The sequence below is a fragment of the Oryctolagus cuniculus genome, chromosome 10, assembly GCF_964237555.1.
Source record: "Oryctolagus cuniculus chromosome 10, mOryCun1.1, whole genome shotgun sequence".
NCBI lineage: Eukaryota > Metazoa > Chordata > Mammalia > Lagomorpha > Leporidae > Oryctolagus > Oryctolagus cuniculus.
This window is the reverse complement of record NC_091441.1, coordinates 87690525-87713798: the sequence shown is the minus strand read 5'-3', so window position 1 is coordinate 87713798 and position 23274 is coordinate 87690525. Positions and strand designations below refer to the sequence as shown.

Here is a 23274-nt window from a genome sequence, read left to right as displayed (position 1 = left end):
CGTGACGGTCAGAGAACCACCGTGAGGGGTCCAACGTGGGGAGTCGTGTTGAATTCTGCACCGCTGTCCTCCCCAGCCCAGCCTGTGGTCAGCAAGGCTGCTGGCTTCACTCCTGCATGGCCTGTCGTCTAGTTTTATGATTCCCAAGCACGGGCGTGGGCTGAAATGAGTGTCTTGCCTGGCACATTTCAAATGCAGTGTGGAGATGGCACTGGCTGGCTGTTGGATATGAGGCCCTGTTGGGGTTCATCAGAGCCTTGTGGTTTGCAGGCCTTTGGACTGGCACCAGGAAGGGCTCCCCCAGGAGATAGGAGCCTTCTGAGTGAGGAGCCTGTTGACCACTTCCATCTACCCATTTTCACCTGCCAGCTGCAAAGCGCATGCTCCTGCCACCATAGTTAGAGGCTGCCAAGTCCCTTTTGATGCTAAACTGGTGATTTCCAACTGAGGCCACTAGGGTGCGCTGTTTGTAGCCTGATCTCTATGTGCTGGCAGGCTCCATCACCCAGTTTCTTTCTTTGGCCTCTTTGACCAAGCTCTGTGGGGGCTCTCTGAGGGGCAGGTGCAAGAGACCCTAATTCCATACTTGAAGGGTCATCCTTACCCAATGACCGTTTGGTTGATATGCCCCACTGGGAGTTGAAATGGTGTTGGAATCTGAATAGTGGGGTGCATCCTGCCGTCCACGCCGCCTCAGCCAGAACTGAGCACAGCAGGCGGCAAGGAAAAAGCAGAGATTCAAAGATATTCAGGTAAATGTTGGGCAGGAACCGGAGCACTTGTTTGAAGCACACAGGGTAGCAAACTTTGGTCATACTTACTTCAAAGAGATAGGTTATTTTAAGGATCAAATGGAAAATAGATCAGGGTACCTTAACCAGTTGAATCTTAATCATCTAGAATCATGAAAGCCTGGCTAAACCCTAGGTGTGTGGGTCACTGGCTGATTTCTTGACGTAGCTGTTAGAATCACTTAGAGAAAAGTCATAGGCTCAGAGACCAAGGATGGTGTTTAGATATCAGTGCCGCCTTGCTAAGGGCTCTGCCCTAGGTGACCCAGCTATTCCTGAGACCCCATCTCAGCAGTGGGAAGTAGGGGGCTCTGCTACAATGGAAGGGGACTCCGTGCTTGCCCACCCTGCACCTGCAGCCTGCGCTCTTGACATAGCCCCTCTGTTGGAGCCCCTGGCGAGAGCTGTGCAGCAGGAGATGGGGGAAACTGAGAGGCACCACACAGAAAGGATGCTGAGCTCAGAGTGGGCTGGGGCTAGTCTGCTCTCTTGGCAGGGAATCAGAGAGTCTTAAAACTGGAAGGGAAGGAAGGGCTGTGGGTACATGGATCCAGCCTTCCCCACAGTGTCCAAGATGCAGCTGTGACCAGGTGGAGCTGGGAAGATGCATCACTGTGAACTTGACCACCTCCCTCAGCGCCCAGATGAACAGTGTGTCTTCCTGGGTAGGACATGGACTCTCCTGTGGCCTTTAGCTCTCAGGGGAAGAGTGCTGTCATGTGGGAAAAAAAAAAAAAAACTTCACAGAGGTAGGAAGGGTCAGGAATTGCATAATGTAAGAAAGTCAAAATTGCGTGCTCAGAGGTCTGGAGAATAGAATTTCTGCACCTGCCTCCCCCGATGCCATCTGTCATGGCTGTTGTTTCCCTGGAGTGTAGCTCTGTTAGGTGCATGGTGCATGTACAGTAAACAGTTTTCAACTCTGCCATCTGATACTCACTTATGGGCTGAGGAGCTGAATGTTCGTGAGAGTGGAGGAGAGGGTATCAGGTGGTATAGGAAAAAAAATCCCCATGTTGCAGGTTTCATTGTTTTCAGACACCTGGATTTCATCCTTGAAAGTGGTTGTCCTGGTGCCTGGCAGAGCTTGGATCTCCCCCACCAGCAGAAGCAGCAGTGCAACAAAGCCAGGCCCCTGGAGTCAGCCTGTGGAGGAGCCCCGCTCAGCAGTGACTGCCCCTGACACCTGCTCTTGGGCCTTGCTACTGCTTATTCTCTGCTCCCCAGCTGTGCCAACTTTCTCTCCAGTTTTCCCATCCCGGGGCCTTTGCACATGCCCTTTTCTCTGTCCGACACATCCGAGGCTCGTTCCTTCTTGCTCCTTGTTTAGATTTCATTTAAACATCACTCTGCTCAGTGAGTCTTCCCTAAAAAAACTGCCCAAATCGAGATCAAGGTCCCTTATTAAACCTTTATACAGAACCCTAACATTTTCCTTAAAAGCATACAATTTAATATGGCTTAAGGCTAGTAGGAGTATTAGACCATTTTGGTGCCATAGGTTCCTCCTGCCCTGTTAGCCTTGTAATGAATCCCATTGACTTCATATTGATAGTTTTATTGCGAAAAATAAAGTACAGTAGATTACAAAAGAAGCCAGTTATCCTGATATTATCCAACAAATTTTAGTTGAGATACACAGGTTGAGTGTCCCTTACCTGAAGTTCCAGGGGGCAGAGTTGTTCAGATTTTGGGATATTGGCACATTCTTTACCAGTTGAGCATCCCTAACCTCAAATCCAAAAGGCTCCCGAATCGGAAATTTTTCCAGTATCTTTTAGGCCCTGACAATTTCAGATTTTGGTGACAGGCAGTTAGCCTAGCACTTAAAGATGCCAAGTAAGACCTTGGTTAAAATGCCCGTGTTCCACATCAGAGTACCTGGGTTTGCTACCCAGCTCTGCTCCAGACTCCAGCTTCCTGCTAATACGGACCCTAGGAGGCAGGGGTGATGGTTCAAGTAGTTGGGTCCCCGCCACCTGCCTGGGAAACCCCTATTTACTTATTGACTCCTGACTTCAGCCCAGCACAGCCTTGGCCATCAAGGGGATTTGGGAAGTCAATGAGCAATGGGAAGTAACTTTCCCTCTATCTGCCTCTCAAAGAAAAAAAAATCACACTTTGGATTTTTAAATAAGGGATGCTCAGCCTATACTAATTTATCTGCTTCTTAGTGGAGGCATTAAATACAAAGAGCTAACCACGGTAATGTTGAAATAATGATGAACAAAAGGAAATAGAGAATTATTGGCATCCGCTGCAGTCCAGTGGGAATTCATCTACGGTTTCTGTCGATGATGTCACACAAGTCCTGCCAGCCCCTTTGCCGTTTGTTGCCAACATTCATGATGTAAGGAATGCCACGTTTTAGTCAGATATTAGTGAAAATAAAAATGTGCTTTTTTTTTCCATCCAACTCCTGAGGCTTCTTTGAATTCTCACCAGAGCCACTAAGGTAAATGATTGATGTCTATTCCCTCCTGGGATGTTATCCCCAGGAGGTCAGGGACCTTGTCAGCCTGGGTTTGCCTTTATCTCTGGTCAAGGGCCTGGCATATAGTAAATCCTCAATAAATATTTAACAATAGCTCTTCTTCTTTAAAAAAAAAAAGTTATTTATTTGTTTATTTGAATGTCAAGAGTTAGAGAGAGAGAGATACCTTCCATCTGCTGGTTCACTCCCCAGATGGCCACAACAAGGAGAGCTGAGCTAGGTTGAAGCCAGGAGCCAGGAGCTTCATCCAGGTCTCCCACATGGGTAACAGGAGACCCAAACACTTGGGCCGTCTTCTGCTGCTTTTCCCAGGCCAGTATCCCAGGGAGCTGGATTGGAAGAGGAGCAGCCGAGACAGGAACTGGCACCCATATGGGATGCTGGCATTCCGTATGCGCCCGTCTTATAGTGCATTTCAGTGAGCATTTGTACATTTTATGGATTCCTCCTGGAAGCTCGTATCCAAGCCATATGCAAGACCGCACAACTGGATTTCCAGAATTGGAGCTGTCTGACCGCACAGTCAGTGACTGAGGGCCCCCCTCAGAGCTCGTTCTCTGAAGCCAGGGTGGTGATGGAGTCCGCAGTGCCTTGTGTGAAAGGCACTCACCCTGGCCCCTGGGCTTATTGAAATAACAGTACAGAGGAAAGATCTTGATGGCATGCGGGACCCGGAGTTGAGCGTGTGTGTCTGACGGAGGAAGAGAGCTCACTGGGCTGTGTCCAGTTGCAGAGGCCTTGAGGGAGCTGGGGGCTGCTCTGGATGCTGGCAAGAAGCCCCGCGCTCTCATTTGGCATGGAGAGCAGAGAAGCAGGGGTGAGGGGCAGGGCAGCTTGTACTTGTTGCTGGAGCTGTTGTTAACCTGCTGCGGAGGCTGCCGCTGGGTAGCGGAAGTAGTGAGGCATCACCCCTGTGTGGGGCGCTTTTTGTCTTTTAGACATTTTGAGTTGCCACCCTGACTTCTGTATCGTGGTCTCTCATGCAGAAAAGCGGGGTTGGAGGCAGGAGTATGGGTGAAGAGAACACACGTGGGGCGGGTGCTGTGGCATAGCGGGTTAAAGCCCTGGCCTCCAGCACCCACTGGTATCCCATATGGGCACAGGTTCGAGTCCCGGCTGCTCCACTTCCCATCCAGTTCTCTGCTGTGGCCTGGGAAAGCAGTAGAAGATGGCCCAAGTGCTTGGACCCCTGGACCTGGAAGAAGCTCCTGGCTCCTGGCTTTGGATCAGCTCAGCTCCAGCCATTGCAGCCATTTGGGGAGTGAACCAGCAGATGAAAGACCACTCTCTCTGGTTCTACCTCTCTCTGTAACTCTTTCAAATATAATAAAAGTATCAGAGAGAGAGAGAGAAAGAGAGAGAGAGAGATCATGTGACTGTCTCACTGCAGGCCCCTGCCTCTGGTTCGGCGTCAGACCTGGTCCCGGTTCTGAATCCCTCCTCTGCTCCAGTCTCCCTGGACCCCCGTGTCCTCCTCTGTAACTGTGCCCACTGCCATGCCTGTGTGTGTGTGGATGAGCTGAGATGCCTGCCCGGAGCCAGGCCCCCAGCATGTGTTTGGCAGCTGGCACCAGCCCACCATGTGCTATTTGGATGTTGTAGCTTTCGGAAATGGCAGGGCTGGGCTTCTGCAGTGGTTCCATCGTTCCCAGTTCTAGCACCTTCCGCAGTGCAGTTTGCGTTTTCTGAGTGCCTGGTGGTGGTGGAGGAGAGGCCCCCAGGAGCACCAGGATTCAAGTTCGAAAGACCCAGGTGGTGTGCTCTGGGGACTTGGTGCTAACCTGGGCTTCTTGGGTGGAGTCCTTCCGAAAGAGGAATTCTTCCCTGAGACCATTTCTTTGGAAATTTCCCCTAAAGGAATCCATATTCAGGTGTTCTTGAGCTGAGCCCAAGCGTAAGGACATGGTGGGCATTTACGCTATTGAGGCAAAGCCCAGGATTGTGTCCCGCTCCATGTGTTCCCATTGACTTCAAGGGGAGGCAACTTCCTGCTCTCTGTTTCCCAGCAGGGGCCACATTGCCCCATGGGAGAAGGCTGGCTTGGGTCAAGCGGGTCCCTAGACCCTGCCCAGTGATGCAGGTGCCCTGAGAGGCAGTGTTGCACTTCTGTAGACGAAAGACTGCAAAGCAGTGCACCTGCATCAAAGCTCCTGCCTCCTGATTGACAGTTGCCTCCTTGCGTTGGCTGGGGCAGGTGCTGGGCGGAAGCTGAATAGTAAAGGCACTTGGAGGGCAGCTGGAATGCAGCACCTTTGTTTATCTAAGGCTTGGAAGGAAGAGCCTCTGGGGGAGGGGAGACCTACCCTTCATATCCTTGACATTGATGTAGAATCAGAGGACCTTGGGTGCTTTGCTGGAAGCCTCTTCATTACTTAATGAAGCCTGGGATCCTACTGAGAGGTGGTTTGGTGGAGGAGGTGGAAATTCTCAGAGCAGGCAACGCACGTGTGTTAGATTTCCTGGGAAAGCAACCAGACCCTGGTGGGACGTGAATCAAACCCCTGGGAGGGAAAGGCTGAGGTCAGCACACCTCCCAGGGGACACTTGTCCCGAGAGCAGGGTGGGGCACCTCCCACATTGGCTAAAAGGCTTTGAGTTTGTGCGAGAGGATGACGCCAGGTTTGCAGGGGCTGTTGTCAAGGGAAGGAAAGGTGCGAGCAGTAGACACCTTTTGTTGTCCACAGCAGTGCCCCTCATGCTCCTTTTAGACCGGTGGAGAACTCACTTGGCCTTGAGAGGAGTTTTCCATGAGCTGCGTGTGAAGGGAGGCCAGTCAAGGCCATGGGGAGTTGGGGGAGGGGACAGGAGAAGCATGAGCACCTGGCCCCTGTCCCAAGGAGGGCATTGTTCTGCTGCTCCTGCTGTCCACTGCCAAGGGTTGGTGCAGGCCCAGTTTTAAAGATGGATGAGCAAAAATAAAATCCTATTTTTAGACACTAGGAGATCCTGTGTGTCCTGGTGGACCCAAGGCCCACCTCTTCTGTTTTATCCTCCGTGTTCCCTGCAATCCTCATCCCAACCCAGTGGGGAAGATACTGCAGAGCCCAGTCACCCATTTTACAGATGGGAACACAGAGATAAATACATCGGGTGCCAAAGTCCATTCTTTATTACGCCAGGTCCATAAAACCCCTTCATGCTGCTTTTGTCCGTATTATATTTGGATTTTGTGGGAGAGTTTATGTGAAATAAGGGTTTCTGACCCTTAAAAAGCAAATAGAAACTTGGAAGCATGAAACACAACACCTAACATCCTGCCTGCTTCTTTGCATGAATTTTATTGTTTATTTATTTGACAGGCAGAGTGAAGGAGAGAGAGAGAGAGAGGTCTTCTATCCATAGGTTCACTCCCTCAAATGGTCACAAAGGCTGGGGTTGGGCCAGACCTAAGCCAGGAGCTCCATCCAGGTCTCCCATGTGTATGGCAAGGCAAGATGGTGTGTGGACCATCTTCTGCTGACTTCCTGGATGCGGTAGCAGGGAGCTGGATCAGAACCAGAGCAGCCAGGACTTGAGACAGTGCTCTGATTTGCGATTCCAGCATTGCAGGTGGCAGCTTAGCTCACTGTGCTACAACGCCAGCCTTTATTTGCACAGTCTTTGATAGGTGCCTGATCATCTCACCCTCCCCCCAGCCGCAGGGTATGCTGGGATTTCGGTTGCCTCCCTAGGCTGAGTGGTACTCCTGTTGAGAGAAGGTATGAGTTAAAGAGCTGGAGACTTGGAAGGTGACCCCAGAGAGGAATCACAAGGCACTGATTTTTATAGAATTTTTATAGCATCATCAGTAGTCTGATGAAAGAGCCGAGTCCCTTTCTTCATTCCATCAGTGAAATCTTTCTGCCAAGGTTCTCCATGACCAAGAGCTTGGGCCCTGCCCCAGAGGTGGTGACAGCAGCTGGAGGCAGGACCTAGAGGTAGACAGAGGTGAGGTCACAGTGTGATAGGCACCCTGAGGAGGGGAGTGGGGGCTGCATGACGGTGAAGCTGGGCCTTTAAGGAGGCTGGGGTGGGGGCTGGCCCATGATGGGGAAGCGTGAAGGAAACCCCAGTGCTGTGGGGTTGGAAACATGGAAAGAGATCGGGTCACCTAGGCGCCATGGGCCAGCAGAGAGACTACGGATGGAATTCTCTGTGCATCCAACGGGCTGCTTGTTCAGCAGGGGTTCACCGAGAGCCCACTGTGTGCTGGCCACTGTGGCCAACCCTGCGGCCATGTGTCGGACAAGGCAGAACAGGCACCAGCCCCCCCAGAGCTCACGTCTGGAGGGGGAAGCATATGAATACCGGTCATCGGTGAGCCTGGAATGTGACTCCATGTAGTAGATCAGGGCTGATCTGAGCTGTGTGGAGGAGTGAGCCCGGCCAGCTGTGCTGAGGGGCGGAATCTGGTGCCAAGAACACGAACACAGCTGCTAAACGTGTTTTGAATAAAGGTTTGGCCTCACTTGGTCTTCTAGGTCTAGAATCAGCAAACCTCTGGTCCATGAGCCGAAACTCAGCCACTGACACTTTGTATAGCCAAGAAAGAGCTAAGAATAGTTCTTGTACTTTTGAATAGTTGAAATAAAATCAAAAGAATATCTTTTTTGATTTTAAATGTATTTAAAGTATTTAAGCGACAGAAAGAGACGGGTGGGGTTTGGGGGGGGGGGTGTGCTCCCGGCTGCTGTTCCCTCCCCAGATGCCTATAAGTCCCCTTCCCAGCCTCCCCTAGCTGGGGCTGGGCTGTATTGGGCTGGGCCAGGCAGAAGCAGGATGCTGGGAGTGTAATCCAGTTCTCCCACATGGATGCCAGGAACCCACTGAGCCATCTCTGCCACCTCCCAGGGTATGCATTAGCAGGAAGCTGGAGCCTGGAGCCAAGTTTTGAACCTAGGTACTGCAAGTTGGGACCTAGTTCTCTTAGCCGCTAAGCCAAACTCCACCTGGAAAGAATATCTTGTGGCACAAGAAAATCATTTGAGGTTGAAAGTTGCTGTCCATAAGCAGCCTCCTTGGAGGGAGGAACCACAGTCACTCCCTGGCACAGGTTCTGTGCTGTTGTGTGCTCACAGGCAGCGTCTGCTGTGCTAACAGGGACCGTGCAGCATTCCAGAGCTGACCCTGCACGGGAAACATCTGCCACCCTCTGTCGCACGTCCTCCTTGTATTGGGCAAAGGCCACCTCCACATCAGGCCTGCTGTGCCCAGAAAACCCCTCGCCACCAACGGGGCTGGGAGATGCAAGGCAGAAGAGAAATCTCAGGGCAAATCGCTCTCCCCATGGGCGGGGCAGCAGCGCCCTGGCCCGGGGCTCCTCCCATGTGTGGTATGGGACCAGTGGGGCTGTTTAGGGGCCCCTCACTTAGAGAATCTGCCTCCTGGCAGGTGATCCCATTAAAGGGAGAGACCTCTGGCTCCTCCGAGAGCCTCACTCAATGTTTTCTCATACGCAGAAGCAGTGGGATACGGTGCCATCATTCAGAGTAACGATAGCACGCTGTACTTACTGATGAGGAAATACGGGCATGATTTATTCAGTAAAATGCAGCACCGGCATTGCTGACAGCGTCCATCACCCTGGATGCGTGGCTCTGACGTGGGAATGGAGACCTAGGTCCCTGGCTGTGGGCGTCCCAGAATGTTCACAATATTTTCGCTCCAGGCACTGGGATTTGCGGTGTTTTTTTTTTTCCTCCTTTCTTAGTCTTTTGTACTTCTTGGGTTTTTAAAAACTAACATGAATCTAACTAACTAACATGGGGCTGGTCCCAACTGCTCCTCTTCCCATCCAACTCTTTTCTATGGCCTGAGAAAGCAGTGGAGGATGGCCCAAGTGCTTGGACCCCTGCACCACATGGGAGACCCGGAGGAAGCTCATGACTCCTGACTTCAGATTGGCCCAGCTCCGACCATTGCAGCATTTTAGGAGTGAACCAGCTGATGGAAAACATCTCTCTCTCTCTCTCTCTCTCTCTCTCTCCTTCTCTCTGTAACTATCTCAAATAAATAAAATTTTTAAAAATTGTCGTATTCTGCACAGAAAAACTGAGCATTTTAAACAAATTTATTTATTTATTGAAAATCAGAGTGACACAGAGAGATAGATAAAGAGAGAGGGAGAGAGAGAATCTTCCATCTGCTGGTTCATTCTCCAAATGGCCACAATAGCTAGGTCTGGGCCAGGCCGGAGCCAGGAATTCCATCCGGGTCTCCCATGTGGGTGTCAGGGACCCTAGCCCTTGAGCCGTCATCTGCTGCTTCCTGGGCACATTAGCAGGAAGTTGGATCAGAAACAGCAATCCAGACGCCAAGCACTGCTCCAGCAGGGGGTACTGTCTTCACAGACCTCTGCTTTACCTGCTGTGCCACAGCACTGCCTCCAATCCCAGCTATTTTCATTTTTAAAATAAATAAGAAGAACGGTTGCATCTGCAGGTGGGTGATGGGATCACTATGTGTTAGGGATGTGGCACTCAGAAATGGGTCCCAGTGTGGCTCACCTCCAAATACAAACACGGTGGAAGGTGAGAAAAGAGGCTAGGAAATCAGACATGGGCATCATTGGGAGGATCAGAAGATTCCCAATAAGTATATCCTCTTGGTCCGTTGTTGGTATTTGGAAACATGGGGGTGTAGACTTTTTCCAGATTTTTCCCCTCTGTGGTCTTGGGAAACTCCACGTCCATGTTGGGACATTAAAACAAGTAGGCTGGCGCCACCTAGTGTCCGTGATCTGTCATTGCGTCCGTGGGAAACCTCCCGTTACATTCTGATGTCGCTGTGCAGGGGGCGTTTGCGCGGGCAGCGCGGTGCTTCCGCGGGTCTGCGGGGTCGGCAGTACGCCTCATTACTGTATCCCTCCTGGACCCTCACCCGCCCTCTTGCTCCTGTCTTCCCCCTGCTGGCGTTCTCCAGCCCCACAGCCCTTCCTCCTGCAGTCCTGCTGCCTGACTGTCATTTATCCTCTGACACCCACCCCGTTCTCCTCTCTTCTCACAGTCGGAGGAGCCTTCTACACGGGAGTGTTCCCCAGAGCCCAAGGCCATAGTCAAATCCCCCTCTGACCGCCGTGCACCTCTCCCGCTGCTGCGTGTGGTGTCGGCCCTGCAGGTGTAACCCTCGCGGGAACCTGCATTCGTCTTGCAGAGTGCAGCTTCCCCATCCAGGGCATCTGGCCCTGCAGGGGACGTTTCACCACATCTGGAGACATCTGCGGCTGTCGGAGTTGAGGCGGAGCACGCACCTGGGCCAGCATCGGGAGTGGAGGCCAAGGACGGTGCAGGAGCTCTCAGGAGCAGAGAGCTGTCTGGCTCAAGGGAGCGGCAGTGCCTTGGCCCTGAGGTTAAGAAATCCTGCCCTAGACTCCCAGCCCCATGAAGGCAGGGACGGTAGCCACTGCATCCTGCAGTGTTTATTTATTTATTATCTTTTTTACTTTTTAAAATTTTTATTTAATTTTTTGAAAGCTTTTATTTAATAAATATAAATTTCATAGGTACAGCTTTTGGAATATAGCGGTTTTTCCCCCCATACCTACCCTCCCACCTGCAGCCATCCCACCTCCTACTCCCTCTCCCATACCATTCTTCATTAAGATTCATTTTAATTATATTTATATACAGAAGATCAACTCTATACTAAGTAAAGATTTCAACAGTTTGCACACAAAGTATAAAGTACTGTTTGAAGACTAGTTTTGCTGTTAATTCTCATAGTACAACTCATTAAGGACAGAGGTCTACATGGGGAGCAAGTGCACAGTGACTCCTATTGTTGATTTAACAATTGATACTCTTATTTATGATGTCAGTAATCACCCGAGGCTCTTGTCTGAGCTGCCAAGGCCAGCGAAACCTTTAGAGTCCACAAACTGTCAGTATTTAGACAGGGCCATAGTCAAAGTGGAAGTTCTCTCCTCCCTTCCGAGAAAGGCACCTCTTTCTTTGGTCCCTTCTCAGATGTGCTTAAAGGCTGACATGATGCTGTTAACCGGTCTGTCTTTGTACCAGCAAGAGTTTATCTTTTTTTTTAAAGATTTTTTTATTTGTTTATTTGAGAGGTAGAGTTCCAGAGAGTAAGAGAGACAGAGAGAAAGGTCTTCTGTCAGCTGCTTCACTCTCCAGATGGCTGCAATGGCAGGAGCTGGGCCAATCTGAAGCCAGGAGCTAGGAGCTTCCTCTGGGTCTCCCGTGTGGCTCCAGGGGCTCCAGGACTTGGGTCATCTTCTGCTTTCCCAGGCCATAACAGAGAGCTGGATGGGAAGAGGAGCAGCTGGGACATGAACTGGTACCCATATGGGATGCTAATGCCACAGGCTGAGGCTTAGCCTCAGTGCCATAGTGCCAGCCCCTATTTATTTATTTGAAAGGCAGAGAGAGAGAGAGAGAGATGTTTTATCTGCTGGTTCACTCCCCAAATGGCCTCAATAATTGGGGCTGGGCCAGGCACAAGCCAGGAGCCTGAAACTCCATCGGGGTCTTCCACGTGAGTGGCAGAGGACCAAGCACTAGAGCCATATTTAGTGCTTTTCCAGGTACTTCAGCAGGGCTCATATGGGATGTCAGTGGGCAGCCTAACCTGCCATCCACAATGCCGACCCCTTGTCCTCATTTACTCTAGCATAAACATCTGGTCTTTGTGCTCAGGGTGGAGTTCTTTCTGAAGAAGCCTGGCCATCCAGTTTGTGTAGTGTCCCACTTAACTCCAGTTACAGATGGAAGTCTGTTGTAAAGAGACTGGGATCTAAACACATCATAAATCAAAACTCTAAATAATAACTTGAAAGGCATATACAAAAAAGGATGACTCTCCAGATCAGTAACGCTCCACGTGATTACCATGATGTGGTGTGTAAGGGAAGGTCAAGTGAGTTCATCCTTTAACCCCTGGTGGCTGTGAGGTTTAAAGGGACATGGTGAATATATAAGGGACTTGAGAATGTCTGTGGAAGACTGGAATTACAAGGTAAGTTGGGGGCTAGTGCTCGGTGCGGTGGTTAGGATGCTGCTCGGGACAGCCAGGTGCTGTATCACAGTGCCTGATTTTGATTACAGCTTCTTGTTAATGTGCGCCCTGGGAGTCAGCAAGTCTTCGCTCAAGTGTGTGTGTCTCTGCCCCGCAACTGGGGGACCTGGATTGAGTTTCTGACTTCTGGCTTCTGGCTTAAGCCTGGCCCAGTGCCAGCTGTTGGAAGCATTTGGGAAGTGAACCAGCAGTTGGAAGTTCTCCCCCTCTCCTACTCTCCCCCTGTCCCCCTCTCCCCCCGTTCCCCTCTCCCCCCGTTTCCCGTGAAGGTTTGGAAGCATTTGGGAAGTGAACCAGCAGTTGGAAGTTCTCCCCTTCTCCCCCTCTCCCCCTCTCCCCCCGTCCCCCTCTCCCCTTTTCCCCCCTCTCCTTCTCTCCCGCCTCTACCTCTGTTCCCCTCTCCCCCTCTTCCCCGTCTCCCTCTCCCCCCTTCCCCTCTCCCCCTCTCCCCCTTTCCCCTTATTCTTTGGGGGACAGACCAGATGGTGTTGGGGTGAAGTGTCAGACTGTCCACAGCTCTCAGTGGCCTGGCTGAGATGCAGCTGTGTGTGCACAGAGAGGAGAGCTGGCACACACGTGGCCGTGTCGAAAGCCGCTGGTTTAGGTGGAAGGAGGATGGTGTTGCTGTGCCGCCATGTACACCTCCCGAGGCGGGAATCTTCAGGGGCTCACAGCTGAACCGTATACTGTGCCGGAAGCCCCCTGAGCCCGGCCTCTTTTGTCTTCAGTCTGCAGCTCCCCACCCATCCACATGAAGGTGCAGCCCCTGAACCAGACGGCGCTGCAGGTGTCCTGGAGCCAGCCGGACACCATCTACCACCCTCCCATCATGAACTACGTCATCTCCTACAGCTGGACCAAGAACGAGGATGAGAAGGAGAAGACGTTCACCAAGGACAGTGACAAAGACTTGGTGAGGACCCCTCTTCCCGGTCGGGGGGCCTGCTGGAGGAGGGGTGGGGGTGCTAGTCTCTGACAGCAGCCTCCCAGCCTGCTAGCTGTGTGTCTGGTGAGTGTGAGGGCTGCCACGGCCATGCTGTCCTGCGGGAGTCACTGGGTGGACAGTGCCCCGGGCCTGCCTGAACTCTGGCCTGACTTCCACTTTCCCTCTGCTCTTGGCTGTCAGATCCTGTAACATCTGCCCTCACGTGCAGCTGCACGGGCCCAGATGCAAGTTTTCTTAAAATGCACGTAAATGTTTGTTCTCCAACACCCAGGAAGGCCCTTCAGAACAGGTGTTTCAAGAAACCATCATCTCCCCCTAGGAAAGCACACTTCCCTCACATGCTGTCATCTTTAAGTCTTGCCTGGGGACTCAAAGTGACACATTGGGGTTTGAAAACCTTGCTTGCATTTTTTGTTAATCAAAGGAGGGCTTTAGAGTAATGAAAGCCATCCCTGTACATATACATGAGAAATGCGGTGGCACTGAATGGTGTTCTTAATGACTGCTACCGCTTTTCCCATCTCCCAGTCTGGAGTCCTTGGGGCCCATTCAATCAGTTATAGAATAACACTTTTCATATTCCTTTAGATGAAGATTGTTTGACTTCATTTCCATTTATATTTTCAATTTCCCCACCAGACATTGTTATCTGGGTCACATTAGGGAATGCTGAGTGCCATGAAATCAGAGAGGAATCTATTGACAGGCGCCCAAGGTTAGGAAGTGTTTTAACCTTTGTGTGGAGAGTCCATAAGGGAGGGCTCTTTCTCTTTCTGAAGGAAAGATGACTTCCATTCATCAGTAGAAACTGTCTCGGCGCTCAGGCGGGTTTCTCGTTCCAAGTGGAAAATAATTAAACATGCAAAGATGAATAGGTGCTGGCTGGGGGTGAATGCTGATGAATGCTTGCATGGACAGAGTGGAGTTCCATGATGAACAGAAGATGGGGTCAGAGGTGTAGAGAAGGAGGCATAAAGTAGTTTCAGAGGGAGAGAGGGAGGAAGACATGCGGCGACAGAAAGCTCTTTGTGGTGAGAGTTTCTAGGGGTGATTCTTTGGGGACACACAAAATTAATTTTTGTAATTCCTTACCAAGCCAAGTGTGCTGATTCTGTCATCACAAAGGTGCTAACTTAAGGTTGCTGTGGCCCAGAAACCTCAAAGTGGTGCTGCACATTCCTTCTGGCGTTTTCTTGCCACCACCCCTCTCCCACGTCCTCACCACAGCCCCGTGGGGACAGGCGTGACCGCCCACCCTTCACGAAAGGGGTGGACCCCAAGTGCCCGAATGTCACCCTCGCCGGCTGCTCTCCCAGGACGCTGGTTTCCAGACAGCAGGCAGGAGTGGCCACAGCGGTCCGAGGTTTTCCCTGGCTACACTGGGTGCACCCACTCCCCTGGGGGAAGCGTAGCCTCAGGCTTCCAGGGCGAGTCTTCTAGAAAGATCCTTTGGAAATCACTTGCTTTCGTTGCCTGTTCTCTGGTGGCAAGTGCCGCTCACTTTCTTAAGTGTTTTCCATTTGTTCCTTTGGAATGAAACTTCCTTTAGCATTTTGTTTCAGAATAGTGTAAATTCACAGAACAAAAATTGTGAGGTAATAATACAGAGTTCCCAAGCACCTTCACCGCTGCTCTTTTATGAACACCTCACTCGTATTTAGTATCTTTGTCACAATTAGTGACCCACACCCAGCTTCTCCTATTTTTTTTTTAATTTAAAAACCTTTCTTCTAGAAAAAGATTTTATTAATTTATTTAAGAGGTAGAGTTATAGACAGTGAGAGGGAGAGACAGAGAGAAAGGTCTTCCATCCACTGGTTCACTCCCCAAGTGGTCGCAATCCTGAGCTGCGCTGATCCGAAGCCAGGAGCTAGGAGCTTCTTCTGGGTCTCCCATGCAGGTGCTGGGGCCCAAGCACTTGGGCCATCCTCCATTGCTTTCCCAGGCCATAGCAGAGAGCTGGATCGAAAGAGGAGCAGTCAGGACTCGAACTGTTGCTGCAGGTGGAAGATTAACCTACTGTGCCACAGTGCCAGCTCCCTTAAGAACCTTTTATCCCCCCAACTTTCCCTCTTTATGTGGCTTATTTTACTCGACACAATGTCCTCCGGTTCTATCTATTTTGCTGCAAATGACAGAATTTCATTTTTAATAGCTAAGTAATACTCCATTTTGTATAGATACCCATTTTCTTGATCCCTTCATCTTCGGTTGATTGCGCATGTTGGCCATTGTGAACAGTGCTGCTATGAACATGGTGGAACAGAAATCTCTGATAGAATGGATTTATGTTTTTTGAAACTCTGGAGATCTGATTGGTGATGGCACACCAAAGGTTGGCAGACTTTTTCATGAAAAGTCTAGATAGTTAATATATAAACTTTACAAGTCATATAGTCTGTTTCCTCTCTGTTGTCCTCTGCCATGGTAGGGTGAAAGCAGCTGTTTGTAATACATAAGTGAATGGCCGTAACTGTGTGTCAATAAACCTTTATTTACAAAAACTGACAGTGGGCCTGATTTGGCCCATGTGCCACAGTAGCCAGCCCCTGTATTAGAAAGAAGCCCCTGGCCTTCTCTTTGTTGCTTGGTTTTACCTGTGGACAAGGCCTGCCTGGCCTCTGCAGCACAGAGCTCTCCCAAGAGCCTGCGAGGTGGCTGCTCCTCTCCCCATTTGAAGGCTGAAGGTAGCAAAGGGCAGAAGACCCTGAGCAACTGGCTCAGCGTTGTGCCAGGAGCAGGTGGTGTGACACGGCCAGATCTCGTGTCTGCTGTCCCCTCGGTGTTTTTCTGCCTGGCATCGTACCTTTCAGTCACCAAGCAACAGACTTGGAGATGTTTTCTGGATTGTGCTCTCAATTCCGTGTGCTTCTGGAGAGGCAGTAGTTGACCGTTGCCGAGGTCACCTGGGCGGTAAAGTTCAGGAAGCACAGTGAGTGTGACACACGTCCAGGAGTGCTGTGACCGCAGAGAGGCCTGTCAGGGCTGATCTTGTCGCTGCTCTTCCCTGCATCTCTGAGTGTTGGAAACAGACTCCCAGGCAAAGCCTTTCCTTCCAGAAGGAGCCTTCCGTCCATGAGGGCAGCACCACGTCCCTCAGGCTCTGCCAGAGATCTCAGGTTTGGCTCCAGAATGCAGAGTGTGGGGCAGACGCTGGGCCCAGTGGTTAAGCTGCCTGCTTCCCACGTCAGATTTCCTGGGTTTGAGTCCCGGCTCCAGTGCCCGACTCCAGCTTCCTGCTAACGCACACCCTGGAAAGCGGTAGTTAGGGCACCAAATAGCTAGGTTTCTGCCATCCACATGGGAGACACGGGTTGAGTTCCCAGATCCTGGCTTCAGCCTGACCAGCTGTTGTGGGTATTTGGAGAGTAAACCAGTGCCCTTTCTCTCTCTTTCTAATCCCCACCCCAAAGAAGTTAAAACAAACAAATGCAAAGGGTGGGCCAGCGCCGCGGCTCGCTTGGCTAATCCTCTGCCTGCAGCGCTGGCACCCCAGGTTCTAGTCCCGGTCGGGTCGCCGGGTTCTGTCCTGGTTGCTCCTCTTCCAGTCCAGCTCTCTGCTGTGGCCCAGGAGGGCAGTGGAGGATGGCCCAAGTGCTTGGGCCCTGCGCCCGCATGGGAGACCAGAAGGAAGCACCTGGCTCCTGGCTTCGGATCAGCACAGTGCGCCGGCCATAGCGGCCATTTGAGGGGTGAACCAACAGAAGGAAGACCTTTCTCTCTGTCTCTCTGTCTCTCTCTCTCTCTCTCTCTCTCACTGTCTAACTCTGCCCATAAAAAAGAAAGAAAGCAAAGGGTGTGCCGGCCTTCCAAACCAACTCAGCACCTTGTCTCTGTTCGCCTGCAGAAAGCCACCATCAGTCACGTCTCACCTGACAGCCTTTACCTGTTCCGAGTCCAGGCCGTGTGCCGGAATGACATGCGCAGTGACTTCAGCCAGACCATGCTCTTTCAAGGTGAGCCCACGTTCCCTCGTCCTCTGCTCAGGAGCACCCCTGACTCGCCTTCCTTGTTTGTGCTCTATTGGGTTATTTTTCCTGTTAACATGGTTGGGCAAAAGAACACCCCTGGCCTCAGAATCACTATAGGGCTTTAAACCCTGCCTGGAAATTCCTGGTAATTTGCATCTACAGATGACTCTGGTCAGGAGATTCATGGGTCAGAAGAGTGGTGGAAAAGCAAAGCCTTTTTTATCGGTTGGCTGCTTTTCTGGTTCTTTGGTAACAGTGGAGAGCCAAGTATTTGGACTCTCTTCCCAGGCCTTGTCCAGCCCTGCATCAGGTCACACAATCACTCCAAGTGCTGCCGCTGGCTCTTTGGTTCTCCAGTGTGATTCAGTTTCCCATTATCACGAGAACTGGACCCAAAACACATACGCTTCCCCTTCCAAACTGCAAGCCCCTGTTTTCAGGATCCTTAAGACTGCCGGGCTATGGATGCTGGCTTCTGCTGATGCGGGCGGGGATGCATAGGAAGTTCCAGAGACCAGAACTGGAGAGAAGGAAAGAGGATACCTGCCTTGGCACAGAATTTGAAGAAGGACCCAAAAAACTCAAAAATAAAATCAAGACCTGCAATGATCTAATGGGACTTTTTTTTAAAGCAAAATCAGTTCAAAAATTTCATGATTAAAATATCAAAATTTTAAATAAATAAAGGGAATGGGATTTTTTTACACTGGTTAAGAGGCCACTAGGAATACCCGTGTCCCATATTGGAATGTCTAGTTTGAATTCTAGCCCTCCTACTTCCTACACAGATTCCTGCTAATGTGCACCCTGGGAAGTAGCAGGTGATGGCTCAAGTATCTTGGTCCCTGCAACCCATGTAGGAGACCCAGACTAAATCCCTGGCTCATGGCTTCAACCTGGCCCAGCCCTAACTGTTATAGGCATTGAGGGAATGAACTAGCAGATGAAATATATTCTCTCTCTTTGACTTTCAAATAAAGTGAAAATAAACAAACATTTAAAAACAAATAAATAGAGGGTATACCTTGTCTTAACCCCACCTCATCCTAGTCCTGGTTCCAGCAGTATTTACAGAAAGAGGCTACCAGTCTGTGGCTGTCGTTCACTGATTGGCACTATGCTCAGCATGCAAATGGGACCAGGGCTTTGGCTCCACTGGGCAAGTCTCTGATCACGTTCTTCTTTCGGGTCCTCAGCTTTCCCATCTCTAAAATGAGAAATCCTCACACCAGCCCGGTTGTTGTTAAGCTTTCTAAGTCATGGATCTGATGAATCCTTTGGAACTTTGCCCTTTAGAACGTGCCAGAATTTTGCATCCAACCTCAGGGACCTTGTGAAGCATACAAGTCGTGCACCAACAGCGGCAGCCTCTCCTGGAAGCCTGTGAGGAGTGCAGATTCACAGGCCCCTCCCAGACCCGCTGCACAGAAACCTCTGTGCATGGAGCCCAGGAATCTGAGTTCTAACGAGATGGCCCGGGTGACTGGCAGCCATGTTCAGGGCTGAGAACTGTGGGCTTAGAGCTGGGTCCCTAGAGTGAAGGCCTCTGGTTTAAGTCATTCTGCCACTCAGTAGCTATGCAGCTCTGAGAACTCTTCTTGTAGCTGCAGTTTCCTGGTCCAGAAAGTGGTGTCATTGATGTAGTGGCCCTATAGTGTCCTTGCAGAAGGACATGGGGCTATACACGGTAACAGGTGTGTGCAGTGCTCACTGCTGGCTTTGTGTATGGACACCTCCCTTAGTGTCGGTAAGAAGCCCTCCAGCCAGATTCCTGCTAAGGATATTTTTTTAAATAATTTTTTTTTAATTAAAGGGTATAGTATGATCATTCAGTACATTATTGCCATATGTAATGATCAAGTCAAAATAATTAGCATTTTCATATCTTTCAACACTTATCATTTCTATGGGTTTTTTTTAATTATTTATTTATTTTGAAAGCCAGAATTACAGAGAGAGAGAAAACAGGAGATTTTTCATCCACTGGTTCACCTCCCAGATGGCCACAATGGCCAGAGCTAGGCCAGGTCAAAGCCAGGAGCCAGGAGCTTCTTCCAGGTCTCCCACATGGGTACAGGGGCCCAAGCATGTGGGCCATCTTCCACTGCTTTCCCAGACCATTAGCAGTGATGTGGACCTGTTGGGATATAAATCAGCACCCATATGGGATGGCAAGTGGCAGCTTTGCCTTCTACACCATAATGCTGACCTCTGTCATTTCTTTGTGTTGGGAATCTTTGAACTCCTCTCTTCTAGTTCTTTACAAAATACAATATCCGTTGTAAGCCATGGCCATGCCACTGTGCTGCAGAACAGGGCTGATTCCTCCTCTCTAACTGCATCTTGGCACCTGGTGTCCAACCTCTCTGCCCTTCTGCCCTTTAGTCACCTCTGTTGTATTCTCTCCTTCTGTGAAACATGAAGTATTTGTCTTTCCCTGCCTGACTTATTTAAGTGAACAGACTGTCCTTTAAGGATATCTTGTAGCTTAAGCCCTATGCATTTATTGTTTAAATTTTCTTTACTAATGTTCATAGGGACCTCATCCTTCCATTGAAATGAATTGAAATTTGCATATCTGCATTTTTTTCCTAAATAAATCACATTCATTGTGTCCACCTGTACCCAGAACATAGGGCTAACATCTGATGTGCCAAGTTAGGACTATGGGCCAAGGCCAAGTCTGTGTCACCAAGGAGAGAGATTGGGAGAGGCCAGACTTGAGAGCCGGCTGAGGCTGGGCCCTGATGCTCATGGCACAAAAAGCAGGATTAGGCCTCCCACACCCCCTGACCAGGAGCTTGCAATCTGTGGAGTGGTAGACCCCTGAGCCCTGCGTGAACCTTGGAAAGTTAAATGTTTGTGATACCATGTAATTCCTAAAGACCCTGTCACCTGTATATTCCAAGTGTGAGTGCTTCCAGAGGCTGACCACAGTACCCCCTTGAGAATGGCCAAGACCTCCTTTGTCTGTAGACACTGTGCTGGGGGTCACTGTGTGTGTTGGTATTGATCTCAACATGTTGGTAAAGACAGGGACGAGATCGTTTATTTACTCCTCCCCACAATGGCTTTGGTATTTTCCCCATGCATAAAAGTGGGCAGTGTGAAAACTAAATCTTCATCAAGGTGAGATAACTTGTGTTTTCCTGTGAGTCAGGTAGGAGTGTGTAAGCAGTAGGGGCCAAAGGATCAACCACTAGGATTTGTTTCATTTCCTTGTTTTTATATTTATTTATGGAAAGAATGAGAGCAAGGGGGGTCTCCTGTCTGCTGGTTTATACCCCAGATGCCCACAACAGCCAGGGCTGGACCAGACCAAACCTAGGAACCAGGGATGGCAAGGACCCAAGTACTTGAGCCATCACCTTCTGCCTCCCAAGGTGCACATTAGCAGGGAGCTGCCATAGAGAGCTGAGCCAGGACTCCAACCCAAATACTCCAATTTGGGATGCAGGTTTTTCAGCTGGTGACTTCAACTGACTATAGCAAATACCCACCTCAGAATTTAAATTTTAAAAGGAAAAGAAGTTGGGCACTTGGCCCAGTGGTTAAAATGCCAGTTCTCTGTCAGAGTGCCTGGGTTTGAGATCTGGCTCCTCTCCCTATTCCGGCCTCCTGCTGATGTACACACTAGAAAGCAGTAGTTGTTGATTTAAGTAACTGGGTTCCTGCCATTTGCATGGGAGAACTGGACTGAATTCCCTTCTCTCATCTTAGACCTGGCCAAGTTCCAGCTATTATAGGCATTTGGGGAGTCTTGGTCTCTTTTTTCTGTTTCTGCACTTCTCAAATTAAATAAGTAAACAAAGAAAAGGGAAAGAATAAAGCTAAGAGAATTCCACAGAAGCCTTGTTCAGAATAAATAGAATTCACAATAATGAGTTTATATCTGGTTTGGGAGCATGAGGAAGCTGCATGGAATATTTACCTTATTATAGTAAATATAACAATATTTATGTTCTACCTACCATGACAATAAATATGTTTTATTGACCTTCCTGTGGCAAAATAATAGTAATAATAATAGCAAGCAGTATCTGTAGAGTGGCTCACAGCTACAGAGCATTGTCACATAAATTATCTCATCTGCACCTCACTTGGTGGCAGCTTGTAATGTCAGCATTAGTTTACAAATGGGGAAATGATGTTCTCCAGTAATGGGAGAAAAATCACTCAGCTACCAAGCAGAGTTGGGTTTTCTTATTCCAAAGTACAATCATTTATACACAGCAATGGGCAACCCCAAAGAATCAATATTACCTAGTAGCCCAAGCCTTCAGCAACAAGATAAAAATACAGATGTCTGCATGTTCTCAACAATCATGGAAAACTTAACCATGGACCCATTACACATCCTAGCAAAGCCCACAGGATCCCTCTCAGAATGGATTTTACATAAATAAATAAAATACACAGGAAAGGAACCAGTTATATCCAGATGCATTTGTCAAGATAGTGGGGACAAATTCCAGATACAGTTATGTGTGCACGTGTAGCGTAAGTATTAGATGGCAAGTGTTAGCTACTGTCATTTCAGGGTCGTGATGGGCATGCGTGATCTCCTGACATAGGCGCAGATTCTGCAAGGCACATGTGGCTGAGACTGGCTGCCTGCAGCCACCATGGGGGCAGGTGTGGGGTTGCTGTGAGAGCCCAGCGAGAATGCAGGTGCAGTTTTTGCCTCCACCCCTGAATTCTGTTAGGTCCTGGACCCGAGGCTGTGCTCTCGATCGGAAGGTCCTTGTGGAGACTCCCTGGTTACAAGGGCTGTAACTGATCCTGATGGAGATAGTTCAAGAGTAATGAAAAGGCAACAGGCTGATGGAGTGGCTATTTAGTCGTTGGCCTTAATTGGAGCCTTTGGAGAGGGCAGGTGGAGGAGGTCTCCTGGGAACCTTTTTTCCTGCGTTGACGAAGGCAGCTGTGTTCACCTGTCTGCGGCAGTGAAACGCTGGCGTGTGAGCAGCTCAGTGATCAGGGACAGCTGTGTTTAGTCCTGGGTGAGAGTCACGCTGTTTGCTCCCTGGACGGCCTTCTCTGACCGGGAATCTAAAGCTATATTGACTTCCAGAGCCCTCTGTTCCCCACATTTGTCTCATCACACATTTCACCGTCCAGCTATGCAAAACGAATGCATTATTCGGTCAGGGGTTGCAAACTCAGGTGCCCGTGGGGCCAGGGGCGCTGCATGCACGTGAGGGGAGGACTTTCAGTGGGCACCTGGATATCATGTGCTCACCTACAGGGGATGACGGACAGCCCCAGGCGAATGCTGCCCTGCAGGGCGGCGACCCCCGTTTTGCTGGATGATGTGATTTGGCAGATAAGCAAGAAATTGGAATGTTGTAGGTGAAAGCCGCCATGTTCAATGTTGGCGGCAGATTCACTTTGTGAAAAGCAGCTTGCAAGCCAGACAAGTACATGTGGATCACCTGCCATCTCTGGTGTGGGGACAACTAGAGCAGGTGCAAGTGTTGTGTATTTTGGCAATTAGCGATTTCTGCTCCTTTTTTCAGTGTTACCTATCAGAGGGTATTTTTTAGAGTTCCTCAACTATAGAATTAAAAGATAAGTTTATTTTGGAGCAAAAGTACTTTTAAATCATTGCATAGTTTTTTTTTCATAATCTGCATTGTTATGATTACTTAAAGACCTCCTTATATGCCTGGATTTAAAATTTTTTGCACTGGAAAAGCTCATCTTGTAATTCCATTTTCCATGAGCTTTTTGAAGTACTGTCACATAGGAGGCAGATTTACATAGTTTATATAATGCTACTTGTGTTTGAAATAACCACAAAGACAGAGTTTAATAGGGCAAGTGGTTTTCTTTGTCAAGTTGTATTGCTCAGCATTCTTTGCAGGAGTCAAAAGGTAGATGCCACCTTGAATGTCCACAGAAGGGATGAACGAAAGGTCGCGGGTATAGACAGTGGACTGTTACTCAGCCTGTGAAGACAGGAGGCTCAGTACATGCTACAGGATGAGTGAATGCTCCGCTTCCAGCTGCTAGGAAAGCAGCAGAAGATGACCCTAGTGCTTGAGCCCCTGTCATCCGCGT

General features: G+C 49.7%; 1 protein-coding gene across 4 annotated transcripts in view; it reads left to right on the top strand.

The window, feature by feature from the left end:
- Positions 1–23274, top strand: part of PTPRG (protein tyrosine phosphatase receptor type G) — a 774814-nt gene that overhangs the window by 649506 nt on the left and 102034 nt on the right. For all 4 annotated transcript variants that reach the window (XM_051852247.2, XM_008260863.4, XM_008260864.4 and 1 more), the window contains exons 9-10: positions 13023–13207; positions 17088–17196. In XM_051852247.2, the coding sequence (XP_051708207.1) occupies positions 13023–13207; positions 17088–17196 (294 nt within the window). The remainder of the gene's footprint in view (positions 1–13022; positions 13208–17087; positions 17197–23274) is intronic.